Genomic DNA, 20,069 nt, shown 5'->3' on the forward strand with positions numbered 1-20,069 from the left:
GAAGCAACGTCCTCCACAACTAGACTGAAGAACAAAAACGACAGCAACTTGTCTGTTCCCCTTCCCCCAATTCCCCAACACTGTTCCCATCCCCCAATTCCCCAATAAAAATATTTAAAAAAAACCAAAAAACAATTCCATTTACAACAGCATCAAAAAGAATAAAATACCTAGGAATAAATGTCCATACTACCCAAAGCAATCTACAGATTCAAAGCAATCCCTATCAAAATACCAATGGCATTTTTCACAGAACTAGAACAAATAATCCTAAAATTTACACGGAACTAAAAAAGACCCCAAATTGGCAAAGCAATCTTGAGAAAGAAGAACAAAGCTGGAGGTATCACGCTACCTGATATCAAACGATACAAAGCTATAGTATCAAAACAGCATGGTATAACAAGAGTCACATGAATCAATGGGACAGAAAAGAGAGCACAGAAATAAATACCTGTCAATTAATTTTTGACAAAGGAGGCAAGAATATACAATGGGGTAAAGACAGTCTCTTCAAGAAATGGTATTGCAAAAAATGGACAGATACAAAAACAAGAAACTAGACCACCTTCTTACACCATATATGGGAATAAACTCAAAACAAATTAAAGACTTAAATCTAAGACCCAAAACCAAAAAATTCTTAGAAGAAAATATAGGTAGTGAAGTCTTCGATATCACTCTTAGCAATATTTTTTTTTATATATCTCCTTGGGCAAGGGAAACAAAACAAAAATTAAAATGGGACTGCATCAAACTAAAAAGTTTTTGCACAGTAAGAGAATCCATCAACAAAACAAAAAGACAACCTACTGAATGAAAGAAGATATTTGCCAATGATAGACCCAAGAGTGGGTTAATATTCAAAATATATAAGGAACTCATACAACTTAACACCAAAAAAAAAATCTGATTAAAAAATGGGCAAAGGACCTGAAATAGACATTGCTCCAAAGAGGACATACAGATGGCCAACAGACATATGAAAAGATGCTCAACATCACTAATCATCAGGGAAATACAAATCAAATCATGAGGTATCACCTCACACCTGTCAGAATGGCTATCATCAAGAAATCAACAAACACGTACTGGCGAGGATGTGGAGAAAAGGGAACCCTCATGTATTATTAGTGGAATTGTAAATTGGTTCAGCTACTATTGAAAACAGTACTGAGGTCCCTCAAGGAACTAAAAATAGAACTACCATATGACCCAGCAATTCCATTTCTGGATATTTATCCAAAGAAATGCAAAACACCAATTTGAAAAGATATATGCACCCCTACATTCATCGCAGCATTATTTACAATAGCCAAGATATGGCAGCAACCTGAGTATCCACTGATAAACGAATGGATAAGGAAGATGTGGTATGCATATACAATGGAATATTACTCTATCATAAAAAATAAAATCTTGCCATTTGTGGCAGTATGGATGGGCCTAGAGGGTATTATGCCAAGTGAAAAAAGTCAGAGAAAGACAAATACCATCTGATTTCACTTATATGTGGAATCTGAAAAATAAAATAAACAAACAAGACAGAAAACTCATAGATACAAAGAGCAAACTGATGGTGCCAAACTGGAGAGATTGGGAGGATGGGTGAAAAAGGTGAGGGAAATTAATAGTACAAATTGGCAGTTATAAAAAACAGTCGTGGGAATGTAAAGTACAGCACAGGAAATATAGTCGATAATAATGTAATAACTATACATGTATCATGTCAAACAGGTATTAGACTTACTGGTGTTATCACTTTGCAAGTTATATAAATATCTAATCATTATGTAGTACAAATGAAACTAATATAATATTGAATTTACAACTCTAATTGTAAAAAATTAAAAAATTTTTAAATAAAAATAAACAAATATATTAGGAAAGATTAACTATATCCCAATTTTCCCTTGATTAATTACTTCATTATAAACATTCAGATCTCACAACATTAAAATTATGTAAATTTGGACTCCAGTAACCAAAGTATAGAATAACAGATGTGCAAAGGTTATCCATTCAGAATAACATGTAAGGAGTTTGATATATAATGAAAAAAGTATGAAAATTAAATGGTGGATTTAATATACACATTTATTTTCATTCTTTTCCAAGATCTCCCTAAGCAATTGTAGAGCAATGTTGTTGTTTTTTTAAAAGAATGAATTTTCGGGCCAGCCAAGTGGCACGTTGGTTAAGAGCTGGCTTGGGACACCAGCTCTGAGCAGCAGGGCCCTGGTTCGGATCCCACATGGGGCCAGTGACACTGCCCTCTACAGCTAAGATGGTGAACAACAGCTCGACCTGGAGCTGGGCAGCCATGAGTCGCCTGCGATGGCGTAGGCTGCAGCCCCTGCTGCAGTGGGCTGCTATAAGCTACCGTGTGTGGCTGGCAGCCAGCAAGAGCGGCTGGCAGCCGGTGTGAGCTGCCAAAAGCCACCATGAGCAGCCGTCCAGAGGCCAGCGACCGATCTGCCTCACCCAGGAAGAGCGCAATGATAATACCAACATGGGCCAGTGAAGCAACATCCTCTACAACTAGACTGAAGAACAAAACGACAGCAACTTGTCTGTTCCCCTCCCCCAATTCCCCAATAAAAATCTTTGGAAAAAAAAAAAAGAATGAATTTTCAAGAAAAAGAGAATAGAAGATAAGACAACTGAAACAAAATTTTGGAAGAGCAGTCATCTATTTAGCAGACTACTGAAAGCTGAATTCCTAAATCAGCAGTGGAGAAAGCCAAAAAGCAACCCAATTACACCACAGAAACACCATGGCCCAAAAAGATTCAGGACTTGTCAGCAGAGCCAGGTAACTCTGGAAGTGGTGGTAAAGTCAAGCCAAAAACAGGAGGACTGTTTGGAAATCTATTCAAGAAGCAATTCAACTTCCCGATCCTTTCTCCCTGACCCTTGCCTGCCCTAGAGAGAATAAAATAAAGCAACCCTGAACTTTAGGACAAGAGGCACAGTTATCAGAAAGCACCAGACTGAAAATGGAGAGATTAAATAATTTACATATTAAATGAAACCTGCACCTGCCTCTCAACACCCCCAGCCCTCTTCCATTAGTAAACTTCTAGAACAAAGACAGCTGACAGGAGGTTAGACATTCTTCTTGGAGACCTAACCAAACTGAGACAAATTAAGATACTGACATTAGGGGACCCCAAAAATGGCCCAGCAGATCACACTACAGTTGAATCCCAGAATCAACAAGCACCAAGCACCAGCTCAGAACTTCTAACCACTTTTCTGGTATTTCACTCTTAAAGCAGACAATAAAGGGTTATCAGACACTTGAAGAAAGCCTCTAATTTGAAAGTCAAACATCAAAACTTAACAAAATCTATTTGAAGAAATTGTGACTATTCCAGGGAAGAGAAACCTTTTCAAAAAACCTTTTAATATCTCCAGGGAGATATGAGTAAGATAAAATGCTTTCTATTCCACTTATATGTGGAATCTAAAGAACAAAATAAACAAACTCAGATAGATAGATACAGAGAACATTTTGATAGTTGCCAGCTGATGGGTTGGAGAAGTAGGTGAAAAGGGGGAAGGAATTAAGAAGTACAAATTGTTAAGTTACAAAATAGTCATGGGGATGTAAAGTGTAGCATAAAAAATATAATCAATAATATTGTAATAACTATGTATGGTGTCAGATGGGTACTAGATTTATCGGGGTGATCACTTCATAAATCATATAAATGTCTAATCACTATGTGGTACAACTGAAACTAATATTGTATGCCAACTGTAATTGAAAAATAAAACAATTATTAAAAATAGACAAAATGTTATTTAAAAAAAGGAGGGGGAGAATATTCAAAGAAACAAGAAACATATAGAAATTAAAAATACAAGAGTAGAAATTAATAATTTAGAGAAAGTTAAAAGATGGTTGAACCTAGCAATTGCACTCCTAGATATATAAGAAACACAAGCACATACGTCAACACAAAAACTTGAGCACAAATGTACCTACCAGCATTATTCACAATAGCCAAAAAGGGGAAACAACCCAAACGTCCATCAACTGATGAATGGATGAATAAAATGTGGTACAGTCATACAATGTAGTATTATTCAGAATAAAAAGGAGTGAGGTTCTGATACATGCCACAACATGAATGAACCATGAAAGTATTATGCTAAATGAAATACACTGGTCACAAAATACTACATATTGTATAATTCCATTATATGAAATATCCAGAATAGGCAAATCTATAGACATGAGGTAGATTAGTAGTTGATTAGGGCTGGGGGTGGGGGAAATGGAGTGACTGCTAATGAGCATGGGGTCTTTTGGGAGGCGAAGGGAGGAATGAAAATGTTCTAAAATTGGATTGTAGTGAATAACTGCACAACTTTGTGAATTACTGAAAGCCTTTGGGTTGTACACTTTAAAAGGATGAGCAATATGGTACATGAATTTTATCTCAATAAAGTTTAAAAAAAAAAAAAAGGACAGCTGAGAAAATCACCCAGAAAGTTGAATAAAAAGAAAGCAATAGAAAGTAGGAGACAAAATAAGAAAATTACAGGTCTATTCTAGGAGTTTCAACATCTAAACAATAGATATTTTTTTTAAAAAGAACAAAGGTGAAGAAATAAAATAATTAAATGTCCCTGAACTAAAGGACCCGAGTTTCTATATTGAGAGGGCTTACCATTTGCCCAAAATAATGAATGAAAATAGACCTATGCCAAGGGTGTGGAAATTTCAGAACACTGAATCAGACTGGAGGCTCACTTCTCAATAGCAACACTGGAAATCTTAAGACAGTAGAGCAATGCCTTAAAAAAGTTTAAAATTATTTCCAACCTAGAATTCTATACTCCTAGAAACTATAAATCAAGTATAAGAGTACAGAGCATGCTACTAATGAATGTCCTCCACCAAAATGAGGGAGTAAGCCACGCAAGGCATGGAGCCCAAGAGGAACCCAGCACAAAGAAAAGTACGAATAATCTCCAAGAACAACAGTGAAAGGAAGGTGACAGTTATGCATCAAAGAAGGCAACAGAACAGATTAGAAATCAGGAGGCTCCTAAAGAAGTTTCTCCACAAAGACAAAGTTTGAGGCCCCTGAACATCTTGAAAGGAGATTCTGACAATTAGTGGAAAGGGTTGCTTTAGTAAGAAGTTTGTAGAAGACTACACAAATAAAACAAACAATGTTTAATTCCAGAGAAAAGAAAAATCATAATATTCCATAGGCCCTGCTATGAATAGTGTTTATAATAACGTGTTCACAATAATGTAAACTCAATAATGATTTAAACAAAATTATAATGTAACTATACTGGGAATGTGGGGAAATAGCTAAAAAGCTAAAAAAAAAATTTAAAGAATATATGGAAATATAATCATGATATATAGAGTTATGGAGGTAAGTAACAAGAAAAAGCTTAAAGAACTGATGAAAGTGGTTGTTTCTGGGTAGGGATGGGGAGAGACCTTGTTTTAATTATCTGACTCTTTTTTTGGCTTTTACAAATGCTTATTAAGTAAAATCAAACCCTATATATAAAACTATGTTGTAAAGGTACTCTTGGGAGATTTTTTTAGGTGGCATGGACAGTACTGGCTGAGGCATCTTAAACTATGAGTCCCAAGAAATTTGATTCATGACATCTTAGGTTCCAGGGACCTTTGAGTTATGTTCAGCATCACTTGTCTCAAATGTTCATTGCTGGTTTTATATCTGCCACTGAAAGTCTTGGGTAAATGATGAAGGTGGGGCAATTTCTTCAATTGTGTCTTAGTCTTCAAAGAGTCAGTTTTCCCTCTGTGGCCAGGCATCACTTCCCCAGGCAGAGATACCTTTGCAAAGACATTCATTTACTTAAATGCCCTGTTTGGTCACTGATAAACATCTGTAACCCATTTCTAACATCAGCTACCTTTTCTGGAAAATTCTCAGTGCTCTGCATCAATGATTATAGCTCATCCCTAAATTCTGATCTCTTTCAAACTATGTAGGTTCATGTATAACTTCGATAGAAAAATAAAAGCTAAAGAAGACATATGGTGGTTGGGCATTCACTTCACCGCTAAGTAACCTTGTCTTCACTCTTTCACTGCCAGCAATAGATAAACCTTATGGAGTATCTTCTACATGCAAGGCATTATCTTAGGCACTTTATATATATTAAGTCATTTAACTTTCACAACTACCATATGAGGTAGGTAGTGTCAATATCCTCATCAGATGAGGAAAATGAAGGTCAGTTTAAACTGGTCACAAAGATAGCAATGGCAGAGCCAGGAGTAACTCCAGCAAGTTCTGACTCTAGAGTCCTTGTTCTTAACCACTCCACCAATTGCTTCTAATGATTTGCAGAAAATGGAATTTTCAACAAAACGCTCAAGTTTTAAAACTCCAGAAAGCAATTAAGTTTCTTTCTTCCTACTGTCTCCTTCTCGCTAAATTTATGGTATATTACTATTCATTTCTAAATATAAATTTTCATTACACCACCTGTAAACTGAAAGGCATGAAAGAAGTTGTCCCAGTAACACTAAAATAACTCTCCCATTTAAGGTCTTAGAAAAACAGGCATTTAGATTGATTATATAATATAGTCATTTAGATTTATTTAAGGGTCTTCAATTCACTATGAATAAATCCTGAATTTCATTTTTTAATACTTAATTTTAAAATTATACAAATGAGATGTGAGTTTTTCCTTGCTTTTAGAATAAAACTAATTTCTCATCTGAAAACTAAAAACCATTTTGATGCCCTCAGTAAAGTAATAATTAAATTATGGTACACCCACTCAGAAAAATATTACACAAGTTTTGAAAGGATAATATGAAAATGATGTAACACTGAAAAATCATTATGACAAAACATTAACTTCTGGGAAAAGATTAAAGTTGTATGTTCACTATAAAAAACTTCATTTTTTTAAAAAGTAGGCATATGGGAAGAAGACAAAAGTGACTAGTAATTACATTAAGGTAGAGTTATGATTAATGCCCTTTCAATTTTGCAGTAACATTTCAAAAAGAAATGGTACAAAATTTAAACATAAAAAGTACACCAAGATGTTAGGTGACTCTGGAAATGTTCTAATACCAGATTGTGATGACAGTTACACAACTCTTGTAAATTTACTAAAAGATCACTAAACTATACACTTAAAACGGGTGAATTTTATGCTTTATAAATTATACATCAATAAAGTTGCTTTTTAAAAAAATGTTAGGAGGAAAAAAATCTTTCTACAATACTCACATGAGAAAACTCAGGCTGGGATGGGATAGGAAGTGACCCAGGAGTAAAGACTGGTGTGCTTTGAGATACTGGTGTTGAGGCTTGTGGTTTTATAGTGGGCTCAGGCGGGACAGGGAGGTTTTCTATCTCCACTGGCTCATCATCTTTGAGTTTCTTCTGAAAAGACTCTCTTCCTTCTTCAGATAACCCTGACATGTCCATCGGCTCATCTGGGTTAAAACAAGAAAAACAGATTTAGAAATAAGCACTCATCAATACTACTCATGTTCCAATATCACTAATAAAAATTACATTACAGCCCCGATTTTCATGTGAGCTATAGGAATAAATGCGGGATACTTGTGGGCTATGAAATCTATTGAGCCCTAGGTGTTTGAGTAGAGGGAGACTGTCTTAGGCATACATACTGGTATTTATGCTCATATATTAAAATTCCACATTCTTTACTGTTACTTACAAAACAAAGGGGAAACACATCGGATCTGGCTTAGAGTAAATGTGGTCCTTCACTACCCCACCATTCCTGGACACTCCTGCCCCAAATGCTTTATGTAAAGAGAATTTCAGTTCCAATGGGATAGGGCAAAGTGACAGGATTCCACTCAGAGAACGGGGTAGTGCCACCAGCTGAAGTAGATGTCTCATCTAAATGGTGTATGGCTTCTGAACAGAGGTGGTGATGGTAGGTGACTGCTTGCTCTCTGTCTCTTGCCCGTTTTGCAAACAGTTGAATCAGGTTTCTTAGCTCCTAGAGTGTAACAATAAAGACTGTCTAATGGAAGAAAATGGGTAGTAGTATTGTGTCAAGGGATTTGAAGGCTAGTCTTGAAAAACACCCTTCATAGCGTGGGGATGGGACTATCACTTTCATTCATCTTGAAGATGTTCTACTGTTTCCAGGCCTCCATAGTTTCTGACAATATATCAGTGGTTTTCAAATTTTTGTTTCCCTGTACGGAATGTGTTTTTTCTCTCTGGCTGCTTTCAAGATTTTTTCCTTCTATTTGGTTTTCAGCAGTTTGAGTATGATATGCCTTGGCATGGTTCTCTTTGATTTGCATTCTGGTTGGCGTTCACTAAGCTGCTTTAGTCTGTCAGTTTATGTTTTTCATCATATTTTGGGACATTTTTATTCACTATTTAGATATTTTTTCCTGCCACTTTCCTTTCCCTCTTCTCCCTCCTCTCCTTTGGGGACTCCATTATATGCATATTAGACATTCTGATGTTCCACAGTTCTCAGTGGCTCTGTTCATTTTTTAAAAATCTTTTTTTCCCCTCAAGTTTCAATAATTTCTGTTGCTCTTATCATCAAGGTCACTGACTTTTATATCTACACTACTGTTAGCTAGTCAGTTAAGCTAGTCTAGTCAGTTTGAAATTTTAAATATGGTATTTTCCAGTTACAAAATTTCCTTTTTTTTTTAATAATAGTTTGTTTCTCTGCTGAGATTTCCTTTTTTTTTTTGAGTATTCATTGAGCATAGTTATGATAACTACTTTAACAGCTTTGTCTATTTTAATGGCTAATTCCAACATATGGGTCATTTGGGGATTTATTTTAATTGATTTTCTTTTTTCTTGGTTTTTTGTACATTAGACAACTTTGTATTAAACCCTACATTGTGAATAAAAAACAAACAAACAAAACAAAACAAAAAAAATTACATTACAAAAATTTCCATTCCTAAAAAACACAATGACTTAACCATTGTTACCCCAATAAATTTTAATTAAAAAAACAAACAAACAAAAAACCACAATGACTTGGTTTTCAGAAAACCTGAAAGATTAACAGATGGGGTCCTAGAAATATAGCGATACTTTCTTCCCCTGGGAGGAGAGAGGTCCAAAATACTGTTATAGATTAAAATGGGGTTCATCTGTTTTTTGGTTTTTGTTTTTTTTTCAGCTGAGCCATCCTGCTACCTATTGGCAGCTCAGCGGCTGCTCAGCTCGGGCTGGACTCAAACCGCTGTTGCTCAGAGTTCAAACTCTTGAGCGAGCTCTTAACCAACTGAGCCACTCGGCAGGCCCTAAGCCCCTTTTTTGATTGTAACTCAGCTTTTCACATTTTGCATAGGAAAGCCCAGATTAATGGCACCTAATTTAAACATCTGCTACAGGCTTTAAAGGCAGTGAACTTGTTCACCACTCTAAGTAAATATCTACATATTTATTAACTCATTATACTTGCATTAACAACTGCTAACTGCTAGGATGCCAGGACAAATAAAGAAGGAAAAAAATCTATCAATGCCAATCAGCACTGATTTATCAAAGAACTAAGTACAAGACACTAATCTTGAGACAAATTGCTCAGAAGGGAAACACACACACACACACACACACACACACACACACACACACACACACATACCACCCCCATCCCCACCCCCACAGTATACTACCCACCTGCAGGCTAACAGGATCTTCCTCAGAGTCAGCCTAGCTAACTAGGTATTTGATTCATCAACCCTATCTTTACAACTGGACCCCAAACAGGCTTTCTTCAAGACCACTCCCAGAAACTACCTCCACCATTGAGTTTTTCGCTATAACCCACTCTCATGCGACCAGCTATCCCCAACCCCAATATCTACCCTTGTTGCTTACTTGGCCTAAACCTCACTTTCCAGTCTAATGCTATGTTAGGTTGGGATCTGGGTTGTAGGCCTTTATTACACTACCACAGCTGTGTGAAGTATTCTCATCACATTTTTTTATCTTTCTCACCATGACAAAACACTTATTAAGGACCTGCTGTTCTAAGCACTACATATAACAAGGCTTTAGGTTCATAACCTTAGACAGCAAAACAAAAATATAAAATGCATACATAGTCCTACAGTTATACACAAATATTAAGCAAACACATTGAATCTAAAATACAACTACAAGGGAAAACACAATGTTACATGAAAAACAAAGAACTCTGAAACATAACATGATCCCAAATGTATAAAGATACTTCTTTATATTTATGCATAGAAAATACTCTGAAAGGAAATATATCCAAATACTACTGGGTTGTCGGAAAAGTAATGACGTATTTTTTCTATTTTTTCGTTGCAAAAATGCATCATGACTTTTCCGATAACCCAATAATTATGGTTATATCTGGATTGTGATCACAGGTAATTTTATTTTCTTCTCATTACTTTCCTATATGCTTTCCAAACTTTCTGCGATGAGTACAGACACACCTTGTTTTATTGCATCTCGTTTTATTGTGCTTCACAGATGTTGCATTTTTTACAAATTGAAGGCAGACCCTTCACCAGCAAAAAGATTATGACTGGCTTTATTGCAATATTTTACTGCGATACTCATTTTATTGCAGTGGTTGGGAAGCAAACCTGCAATACTCTAAGGTATGCCTGTATTAATTATGTTTGCAAACAGGGAGAAAGCATTTTTAATATCATTATTTTTATATGCTCACACTACATATAGAAGAAATGGTTCTAAGTATAAATCAAATTTAACTTGCATTAACAGGAGTTTATGTAGAATAGACTCACTTTTTTTACTGACGATACCACTAATCATGCTATGCTTAGAATACTGGTCCATTTGGATACCTACAACTGATTTCAAGAGAAAACAGCCAGACACAAACTTTGGGGCAGAAGTCTAAAACTAAATTTTGTCATGGGTAAATCACACTTGAAAAACAGTTAAATATATTTCTATATTTATATCACTCAAGAGCAGAAACAGCAGGATTTGATACAAGCCATGTACCCAACAGATAACAGCAAAGGTTGTGGAGGCAGTTGCCTGAGTTCAAATCCTGCCTCTATGGCTTATGAGTTGTGAGATCTCTCAGTACCTCCATTTCTTCATTTGTAAAACGAGGATAAAAGCAACACCTACTTCTTAGGATTGTTGTGAGGATTCTGTGATAAAAATAAAAAACAAGTACCTAGAACCAAAGAGGAGCACAAAGAACAGTGCCTGGCATATACTCAGTGTTCAATAAGTATTAGCTATTGTACCACTATTGGTATATGAGAGAATGAAAAGGAGAAAATTATGGAATTCATTGGAAAAGGTTTTGTAGGAATTTAGAAATATCTTGAATGACTACATAGGAGACTAAGTAGGACTGAGCAAAAGTTGTTTAGATAATAAGATAAATTAAGTAAAAAGGAAAGCTTCCTTATGAATAAAGTAATATAAAATCACTAGGTCCTCAAAGGAGGAAGTAAGTGAAGTCAAAATTTCTACCACCTGTTCCTAGCTACTCTGACAAACACTGCTTTGATAATAGCAAAAATAACCTATAAAGAGCAAAAGAAACGGTTCCCTCTCACCAGTAACATGTTAACATGTTGCTGGAAACTACTGGGCCATTAGTAATAAATCCAATTCTTCACTATAATAATTCAATTGAGTTCCACTTTTTTTTTTTTAATTGGGGAACAGTGCGTTTTTCCAGGACCCATCAGTTGCAAGTCAAGTCGTCGTTTCAATCTAGTTGTGGAGGGCATAGCTCCTTGGCCCATGTGGGAATCGAACCGGCAACCTTGCTATTATGAGCCTGCGCTCTAACCACCTGAGCTAACTGGCTGCCCCACGAGTTCCACCTTGAAAACCTAAAAATTTTCCCTTATGGGTCTTTTTAAAAATTAAGTCAACAACACAAAATTCTCAGGAGAATCAGTGCTAGAAGAGCAAAGAACTGAGGAGAGCACGTTACAGTAGCCACATCCCTAAAGGCAATTCAGACATGAGCCCCACTGAATAGTTTGGGTCACGGTGTTCTAACATAAAGAAACAAACAGTACATTTTGCAAGGCAGAAGTGCTACTACTCTTCTTCTAACCTGACATCAACAGACAAATCAAGAGAGCTCACCTTTTCTTCCTTCTTGCTCTGTGGGACTGCTAGGAACCATAAAAGGGGTAGATCGGAAAGCATCAGGGGAAGGAGCTACAAGATCTGAGGAATTCCTTTATATAAAAAGAAAAGTCACAGGTTATTTTACCACAGCCACAGTTTTGCCTTTGTTTTTTACTTTTTAATAGCAAAAATATTTAAGCCATTCAGACAAATACTTATTAGCATTTCTCTCAAAAAGCTACCTGAGGATGGCGGAAGAGACATGAATAATACTTCAATAACTATTTCTCGCACCAGACAGATCCAAAATTAGAATTAAAAGAAGAGTAAGCGTAAAGCCATATGATTATAAGACAATGTCAATGATCAGACACTAAAAAAAAATTCATCTGCAGATTTGAGATAAAAAAATATTTACTCCACTTTTGCCTAATATTAGAACGATCATACAAATTTCTATTTAAAAAGAAAACAAATCTCTTTGCCCTAACACAGAGATAAAGAACTCCCAACTATTGTCAACTCTAGTATAACCTATTCTCCACCCCTATGCTGTTAAATGGGAAGAACTGCTAGTCAAATGAAAGAACAGAATGCTTGTTTTGGATGTATCAGTCTCTAAATAACTAGGCAGTTTCTTCCCTACTGAATCATTTGGGTTACTACTGTAAAATCTCTGCATGTGAAAGCAGATCTACCTACCTTAAATAGTTCCACTAAATTCTTACTCCCAAAATTCTAAAGCCTAGAAACCTTTTTGGTTTCAAAAAGAATGCTGGACTGGTAGACAATTTTCACTTTTTCAACCCTAGCCTAAAACCATCAGGCACATGTTTCCTTGGCAGGGCTATTTTAAGCTTACTTACATGGAAAGACTCTCCTGAACAAGGGACCTCTGACCAGAGAGGTGCAGGAGATGCAGAGTGGTGGCAGGTGTGGAAGCCAGAGAACACCCACTTTCTTCCCTTGAAGGAGTAGAGCAACCATCAGAAGCTATTGGGGGAAATAAAAAAAACCCCAAAAACTATCAATAGTTGCCATTTACTTCTCAGATTGCTCAACTCACATTACTGAGTTGTCCAAAAAACAAAACAAACCCCTCTGTGCTGCAAAAAGATTAATATCCTTATTTCTAACCATGTTTCAAGAGGGCAGAAACTATTCTCTAATTGTAGTACAATTAACGGAATGCCACGCTAACACAAATCTTGAGTGAGCATTTAAAGCCTGCCTCCCTACTTAATTATGGGTTTCTTTAATAAAGAATTGACAAAAAGAGTTCCTTAGTCCTTTCTATCATGATAGAAGCTTGGAGAGGAAAACTCAGAATCCTAATATCTCTGCTTGGCTGCTCTTACTTCTTGTGAAACTTCTATGATAAAACAGCAAGTGAGACTTTTATTCCAAGGTCTACCTAAGGTGAAGTAAGCTCATTATATGCAGATGGGAGAAGTCAAAACAATGCGCATGACACCTGATAATATGAATGGGGCAATTTTCATCAAAACCTGGGCCTCCTTAAAGGAGACAGACAATACTAACATATTAGTAAAAGGATATATGAGCAGCCATTAGTGATTTATATTCTTTTTTTTTTTTTTAATTGGGGAATTGGGGGGATGGGAACAGTGCTGGGGAATTGGGGGAAGGGGAACAGACAAGTTGCTGTCATTTTTGTTCTTCAGTCTAGTTGTGGAGGACGTTGCTTCACTGGCCCAAGTTGGCACCATCATTGCGCTCTTCCCGGCTGAGGCAGATCAGTCGCCGGCTTCTGGATGGCCGCTCACGGCGGCTTGAGGGCCGCTCACGCTAGCTGCTGGCTACACACAGTAGCCCATGGCAACCCACTGCCACAGGGGCTGCAGCCTATGCCGCTGCCAGCGACTCATGGCAGCCCAGCTCCAGGTTGAGCTGTTGTTCAGCATCTTAGCTGTAGAGGGCAGTGTCACTGGCCCTCATATGTGGGATCCGAACTGGGGCCCTCTGGCGTCCCAAGCCAGCTCTTAACCATCGTGCCACTCGGCCGGCCCTGATTTATATTCTTAAGAGTCTCCTGTGGGCCCTTTCTTAGCAAAAAGATGGAGTATCATCTATATTAATCCCAAGTATAAAGGGATTTCTTAAATACAATCTTATCGCTTTAGTGAGAGACGAAAAAGGGTTCCTTGGTGACCCTCTCAATGTCTTGCACACATTCACAGCATAGTAAAGATATAGAACCTTCTTTCTCTCCTTACAACCAACACATTACAATAGGTCCTCCAATAATGTCATTTCATTCACCGTCATTTTATTTTAATATTGGTGTCTTATGAACTTAACTCTTGTTTATATCAATTAGCCTACAGTAAAATTGGTTTTGTTATACATAGTTTCACTTAAAGTCACAGAACCTATCAACAACATTGAGGACTTAATGTATATATTTTGCTAGTTATTACTGAAGTTTTCTGGCTCTATGAAGTTATAGAATGGGGGATTGATGGGGGTTAAAGAAATGTAAAACAAATACCACTCTAGTCTTGTAAGTTTTACCTTCTTTCTGCTAGACCATTATTTCCTACAAATAAGTAGACTGTTACACCCAGGTGAATATGAAAAACTTATACTTAATTATCATATTTAAGATCTGAAGACCTATAATGACACGAATAGTTACTCTGTTCATAATTATTAAATTTACTATATATTATTAGCTATTATTCCTCAATATCTTCATTTCCAAAAAGGAGAAAATTAAAATGTTAAATAGCAATCATTCCCAAAAAGCCCTTCTCATTAATCAAGTAGAAACATATTTTCCTTCCATATCACAAGCAAGTCTGCATGTTTATAAAGTGCCTTGTAACTAAAACAGTAGCCTCAAAATAGAAATAAAAAGTTTAGGTCTTTCGAAAAGAAGAGCTATAGAAACTAATTACTCTTTGTACCTGTTTTATTGCTCTGGTCAAACATGTCTTCCTGAGTTGACAAAACCTCAGGCTCTGGTGACTTCTGAACCTGCAGTCCACCTTCCAGAAGTTCTTGAGCAGGTATTTGTTCTTTTGGTTCCACAGCAGTAAGAGATACTTTGGGACTAGGAGGCATGTCCTCTGACCTAGGAAATTCACATCACCAGGAGAAAAAGTTGCTATGTTCAAATGCTTTCATCTTTGAGCTAAGAAACTTTTCCTGTTGTGTTTTCCTTTAATAATTTCAAAAATTTCAGTAGCTCTCATCTATATATCTATTGAAAATGAAATAAGATATTCTGTAATGATACAAAACCCTCAGCTCATTCCAAAGCCTGTCTCAATCTCTCACACAGTAATACTTCTTTTCAACTCTGCTCACTGCTGTGCTACTGATAATAAAAAATATTACTGATGAAGGATTTAGAAATTTCTGTTACATATGCTATTATCTGAGTGTGCATGAAGGATTCCCATCCAGACCAACAACGCCAGCCCTACCAAAAACCTTCCAAGGCAAGGGCCTGGGTGTGAATTATCCTCTGCACTAGTGACACACACATTATCTTTCGTTGACCTTTTCCATTTCATCTACTCAGTCTAAGCCCCAAACCAAGACTCCACATGAATACTTCTCACACTTGTAAGACACTCATTGCTGACGTCACTGATAACTTAGGAGGTTCACCTACTCTACCATTCCCCAGAGTAAATAGGATAGCAAAACTAGCCAGAGTGCAGTTTCCTAAAGAAAAGCCTAAAAAGTCAGCCCCACTTAAGAGGAGTGTTTTGCATTAAAAAGACAATTTCTCTTGATAGTAAACTTTACTGAGGACCCATTCCCCCACTCTTTCTATTGAAGGAAGTAACAAAACAATACTGAGTATTTAGCCATCCCTCCCCCAAATCCAAAGAATCCTATTTTCCTCTGCTATATCCAAAAATGAGCTGTTGAACAGAGGCAATAACTGTTTTGGATATGACAATCACCACAGGCAGAATAGAGGTATACTGCCCAATTCCTACCAAGTTAAGGGCCTAAAGGATTTGGGAAAAGAATATCTCCCTGCATCTATACCATAAACCATCAGATGCAAGATACCTGAGGAGCCAAAGCAATGTGAGTGCTCCTCAAGCACAGAAACAGTAGACTTTCAAATATAATATTTATGTGACTACTCATAACATTAGAGAGGCTAGAAGACCTCCCACAGAGACACAGTACCTCTGCAAACAAAGATCAGAAGAGTAGCAACCAAAGATTAAGAAGTCATGCTTATAGTTACATCAGTAATAAAATGGCTTCATAATATGCCTAAAGATAAGATGAGGACACAAAGACAATTCATAAATAATTAATGTTTCTACTGGACCAAAAATATGCTGAAGGGGGAGGGAGAGATAAAAACTAAAAAGGTGGGGGGATAAAAAACAAAAATTTCTAAAAATGTTTCCACCTGGCCAAGTGAAATGAATATAACCATACAGCAGCAGAAACCCAAAACTACTTTCTAGAAAGAACATGGTTTACCTTGCAAGTGATGGGTTTTGCTCTCCTACCACAGGGACATCCTTGCTGGGCTGGGCTGCAGTGGGGGTATCTCCATCGGTCTGTTCTTCATGCTTACTTGCTTCAAGTTTTAGAAGAAGACAGAAAGGAGATATTTAATACTTTAAAGTACTAGAAGCAGTCCCAAATGCTTTTTTAAAAGCAAAGCTTTTAAGAGAAACAAGTCCAATTTGAAAATATATACAGGCATCATTCCAAAAAGGAAAATAACCAATAACTCACTTATCAAAAACCTTAATCTGTAAGCCATCAACTGACAAGTATTTGTCAGACAACTCTGCAACCTTATTCAATTAACTTAGAAAATATTAAAAAATATGGTCATGGAAGGAAAACTGACTCTGGGTGGTGAACACAATGTGATATATAGATGATCTATCACAGAATGGCACACCTGAAACCTATGTAACTTTAGTAAAAATTGTCACCCCAATAAACATTAAAATTATATATATATATATATATATATATATATATATATATATATATGTTTTGTGTGTGTGTGTAAACTTAGATAACTATAAAATGCATCGAGGAAAGAATAACTAGCTCTAGCATGGGAGGAAAACGCTTATAAACAACTCCAAATGCCAAAAGACATGTTTCATACCAGTATCAGCATCCACATCAGATATCCTCTTAAAACCAGAGTTGGTGGTTACTGACTGTAGAGGCTGTTTGTCTACTTCATATGGCACAGTAGGATGTTCCTCAACATCCTGGCTCTGGGAAAGTTCCAGAGCCCCAAAATCCAACTGTGATGAGGCAGGATCTAGGAACAAAACCCCAAGAAATTAGGTAACATTCCACAATATTAGGCACTGTGCAAGGTGCTATCTTTTAGCAAAAGCAAGTCATGTTAATTTAGGTCCTTCACATCAAAGCCCTGCCTCCCCAAATTTTTCAAATAAAATTAAGAATGAAAGCACTAAAAGAGGGAAAATGTGTAATGAAGCAAAAAACTGCATACTATAAAACCTTACAAGCATCTAGTATAGCTAGAGTATGTCTACTATTCTAAAGATGCACATAAACTACACCCACACACCCAGCAACTCAATGTACTTCCAGCCCCACAAAGTACACATACCCAAAGTACATGAAAAACAAATGATTATGAAAGGAGGAAGAGTCAATATGCACAAAGGGGGCTATCCAATGAGCTACAAATTCCTGAACACCAAATTAGGTGAAATACCTTAAGACTACTAGCAAATTTCCTAATGATTACTCTCAATGTAATGATGACAAATCTATAACCTGATAAAAAGAAAAAATTTAGATAGCTGTATGCTCACATTAAAGGGACTTAGAAATCTACTATCCTAAAAAAAAAGGATAAGGCTACCTTCAGCACCAAGGGAGTGTGTGGTTTCATCTGGGGTATCTTCTTCCTTTTCACCTTTCTCCTTCTCTTCCACCTCTTCTTCCTTCTCTTCCCTCACAGGAAGAGTGGGTTCCATTGCCCGTCCCAAAACACTACACAGCAGAAAGACATAATCATGTGTTCTGAAAACAATCATTTTGCTGAAAGCACTCTTTGAATTTTATTGACTCCCCACACACCAACCACCTTTTAAGCAAATTTGGAAAAGTAAAAAACCTCACCCCATTAGTGCTTCTTTATACAAGCAAGCACTGAAAATGTTAACAGCTCTAAAACAATGTAAGTAACACAAATATTAAACAGAAGGAACAAACATACTTGAATTTTATCTTTCTCTGAAAAGATTTGAGCAGAGATACTCTTGCACTCATGAGAACGGCTGACAAGTGACAAGATGTGCATTAGATATATAGGGAAGGGACTCAAAAATACATCTATTAAAACAAACACAAGGGCTGGCCAAGTGGCGCACTGGTTAAGAGTTGGCTTGGGATGCCAGCTCTGAGCAGCAGGGCCCCAGTTCGGATCCCACATGTGGGCCAGTGACACTGCCCTCTACAGCTAAGATGCTGAACAACAGCTCAACCTGGAGCTGAGCTGCCATGAGTCGCTGGCGATGGGGTAGGCTGCAGCCCCTGCTGCAGTGGGCTGCCATGAGCTACCGTGAGTGGCTAGCAGTCAGCGTGAGCAGCTGGCAGCCAGCGTGAGCTGCCGGCAGCCAGCGTGAGCGGCCATTCAATAAGCGGCGAGTGACTGCCTCACCCGGGAAGAGTGTAATGATAATACCAACATGGGCCAAGAAGCGACATCCTCCACAACTAGACTGAAGAACAAAAGGACATCAACTTGTCTGTTCCCCTCCCCCAATTCCCCAATAAAATCTTTTAAACAAAAACAAAAACAATCATGGGGGTGACCAGTTAGCTCAGTTGGTTAGAGCATGGTGCTGATAACACCAAGGTTGCCAGTTCGATCCCTGCATGGGCCACGGTGAGCTGCGCCCTCCCTAAAAGATTCAACTATGCCATTGTGGCATGAAAGCAATGTGTAAACAATAACCATGGCTGTTCCCCAATAAAATTTAAAAAAAAACAAAAAAACACACTTTACAAAACTACTATAGTAAAAAATCTTAGCATACATACATAGAACCAGGGTATCTGAATAAAATACAGGTAAGAAACCTATGTATTTTTAAAAAGTTACCATCACAGGTCACAAAATATTATAATAAAGTAAAAGACAAATAACAATTAGGGAAAAAATCTGTAACAAATGTAACAAAATAATAGTCTCCATAAAATATAAGGAATTCATATGAAGAACTCTAAAATATAAATGGACAAACAGAAGAGACAACTCAAAAAAATAAATAAATACAAGTATCTTTAACCTTCCAATGGGCACAACTGATCTCACTGATTCACTGCACACAAAGATGCCGCTATGAAATACATCTTGATTGTACTAAGTCACAAACACGACTGGCGATAGGTTACGGTAGAAGGGGAAGATACGGAAGCAATGAGTCACGATACTTAAGTTAACTGTTAGATATTTGAAAATTTGCGTGCAATGAATCTGTGAGATCATTTGCCCCCAGCAAGGAGGGTTAAACATGTAAGATATCAGAGAAACCATCTGTTGTCAATACAATTGGAAATACTGTACTATATCATTCAGCGCTGCCCAAACCTGAGATGAGATAAGCATTATCACATACTGTTTATGAGAGTATAAACTAATAGAACTTTTCTGGAGAACAATTTAGAAATATGTATCAAGAGCTCTAAAAAAATGTTCATACCCAATAATTCCAATTGTAAGAAATAATTTGAAATGTGGAAAAAAAACCTTGTACAAACTTGTTTCTCAAAGTTTACTGTGATTAAGAAACAACTTAGGGCCGGCCAAGTGGCGCATTGGTTAAGAGCTGGCTTGGGATGCCAGAGGGCCCCGGTTCGGATCCCACATGAGGGCCAGTGACACTGCCCTCTACAGCGTAGGCTGCAGCCCCTGCTGCAGTGGGTTGCCATGGGCTACCGTGTGTAGCC

At 37.1% G+C, this 20,069-nt stretch overlaps 1 protein-coding gene across 3 annotated transcripts in view; it reads right to left on the bottom strand.

Moving 5' to 3' along the window:
• Positions 1-20,069, bottom strand: part of TP53BP1 (tumor protein p53 binding protein 1) — a 122,424-nt gene that overhangs the window by 64,893 nt on the left and 37,462 nt on the right. For all 3 annotated transcript variants that reach the window (XM_019644880.1, XM_019644879.1, XM_019644878.1), the window contains exons 7-13: positions 17,977-18,107; positions 17,239-17,400; positions 16,590-16,689; positions 15,038-15,204; positions 12,974-13,100; positions 12,123-12,217; positions 7,260-7,468 (exon numbers count right to left, since the gene is read on the bottom strand). In XM_019644880.1, the coding sequence (XP_019500425.1) occupies positions 7,260-7,468; positions 12,123-12,217; positions 12,974-13,100; positions 15,038-15,204; positions 16,590-16,689; positions 17,239-17,400; positions 17,977-18,107 (991 nt within the window). The remainder of the gene's footprint in view (positions 1-7,259; positions 7,469-12,122; positions 12,218-12,973; positions 13,101-15,037; positions 15,205-16,589; positions 16,690-17,238; positions 17,401-17,976; positions 18,108-20,069) is intronic.

This window comes from Hipposideros armiger, unplaced genomic scaffold (assembly GCF_001890085.2).
Source record: "Hipposideros armiger isolate ML-2016 unplaced genomic scaffold, ASM189008v1 scaffold_92, whole genome shotgun sequence".
Classification (NCBI taxonomy): Eukaryota; Metazoa; Chordata; class Mammalia; order Chiroptera; family Hipposideridae; genus Hipposideros; species Hipposideros armiger.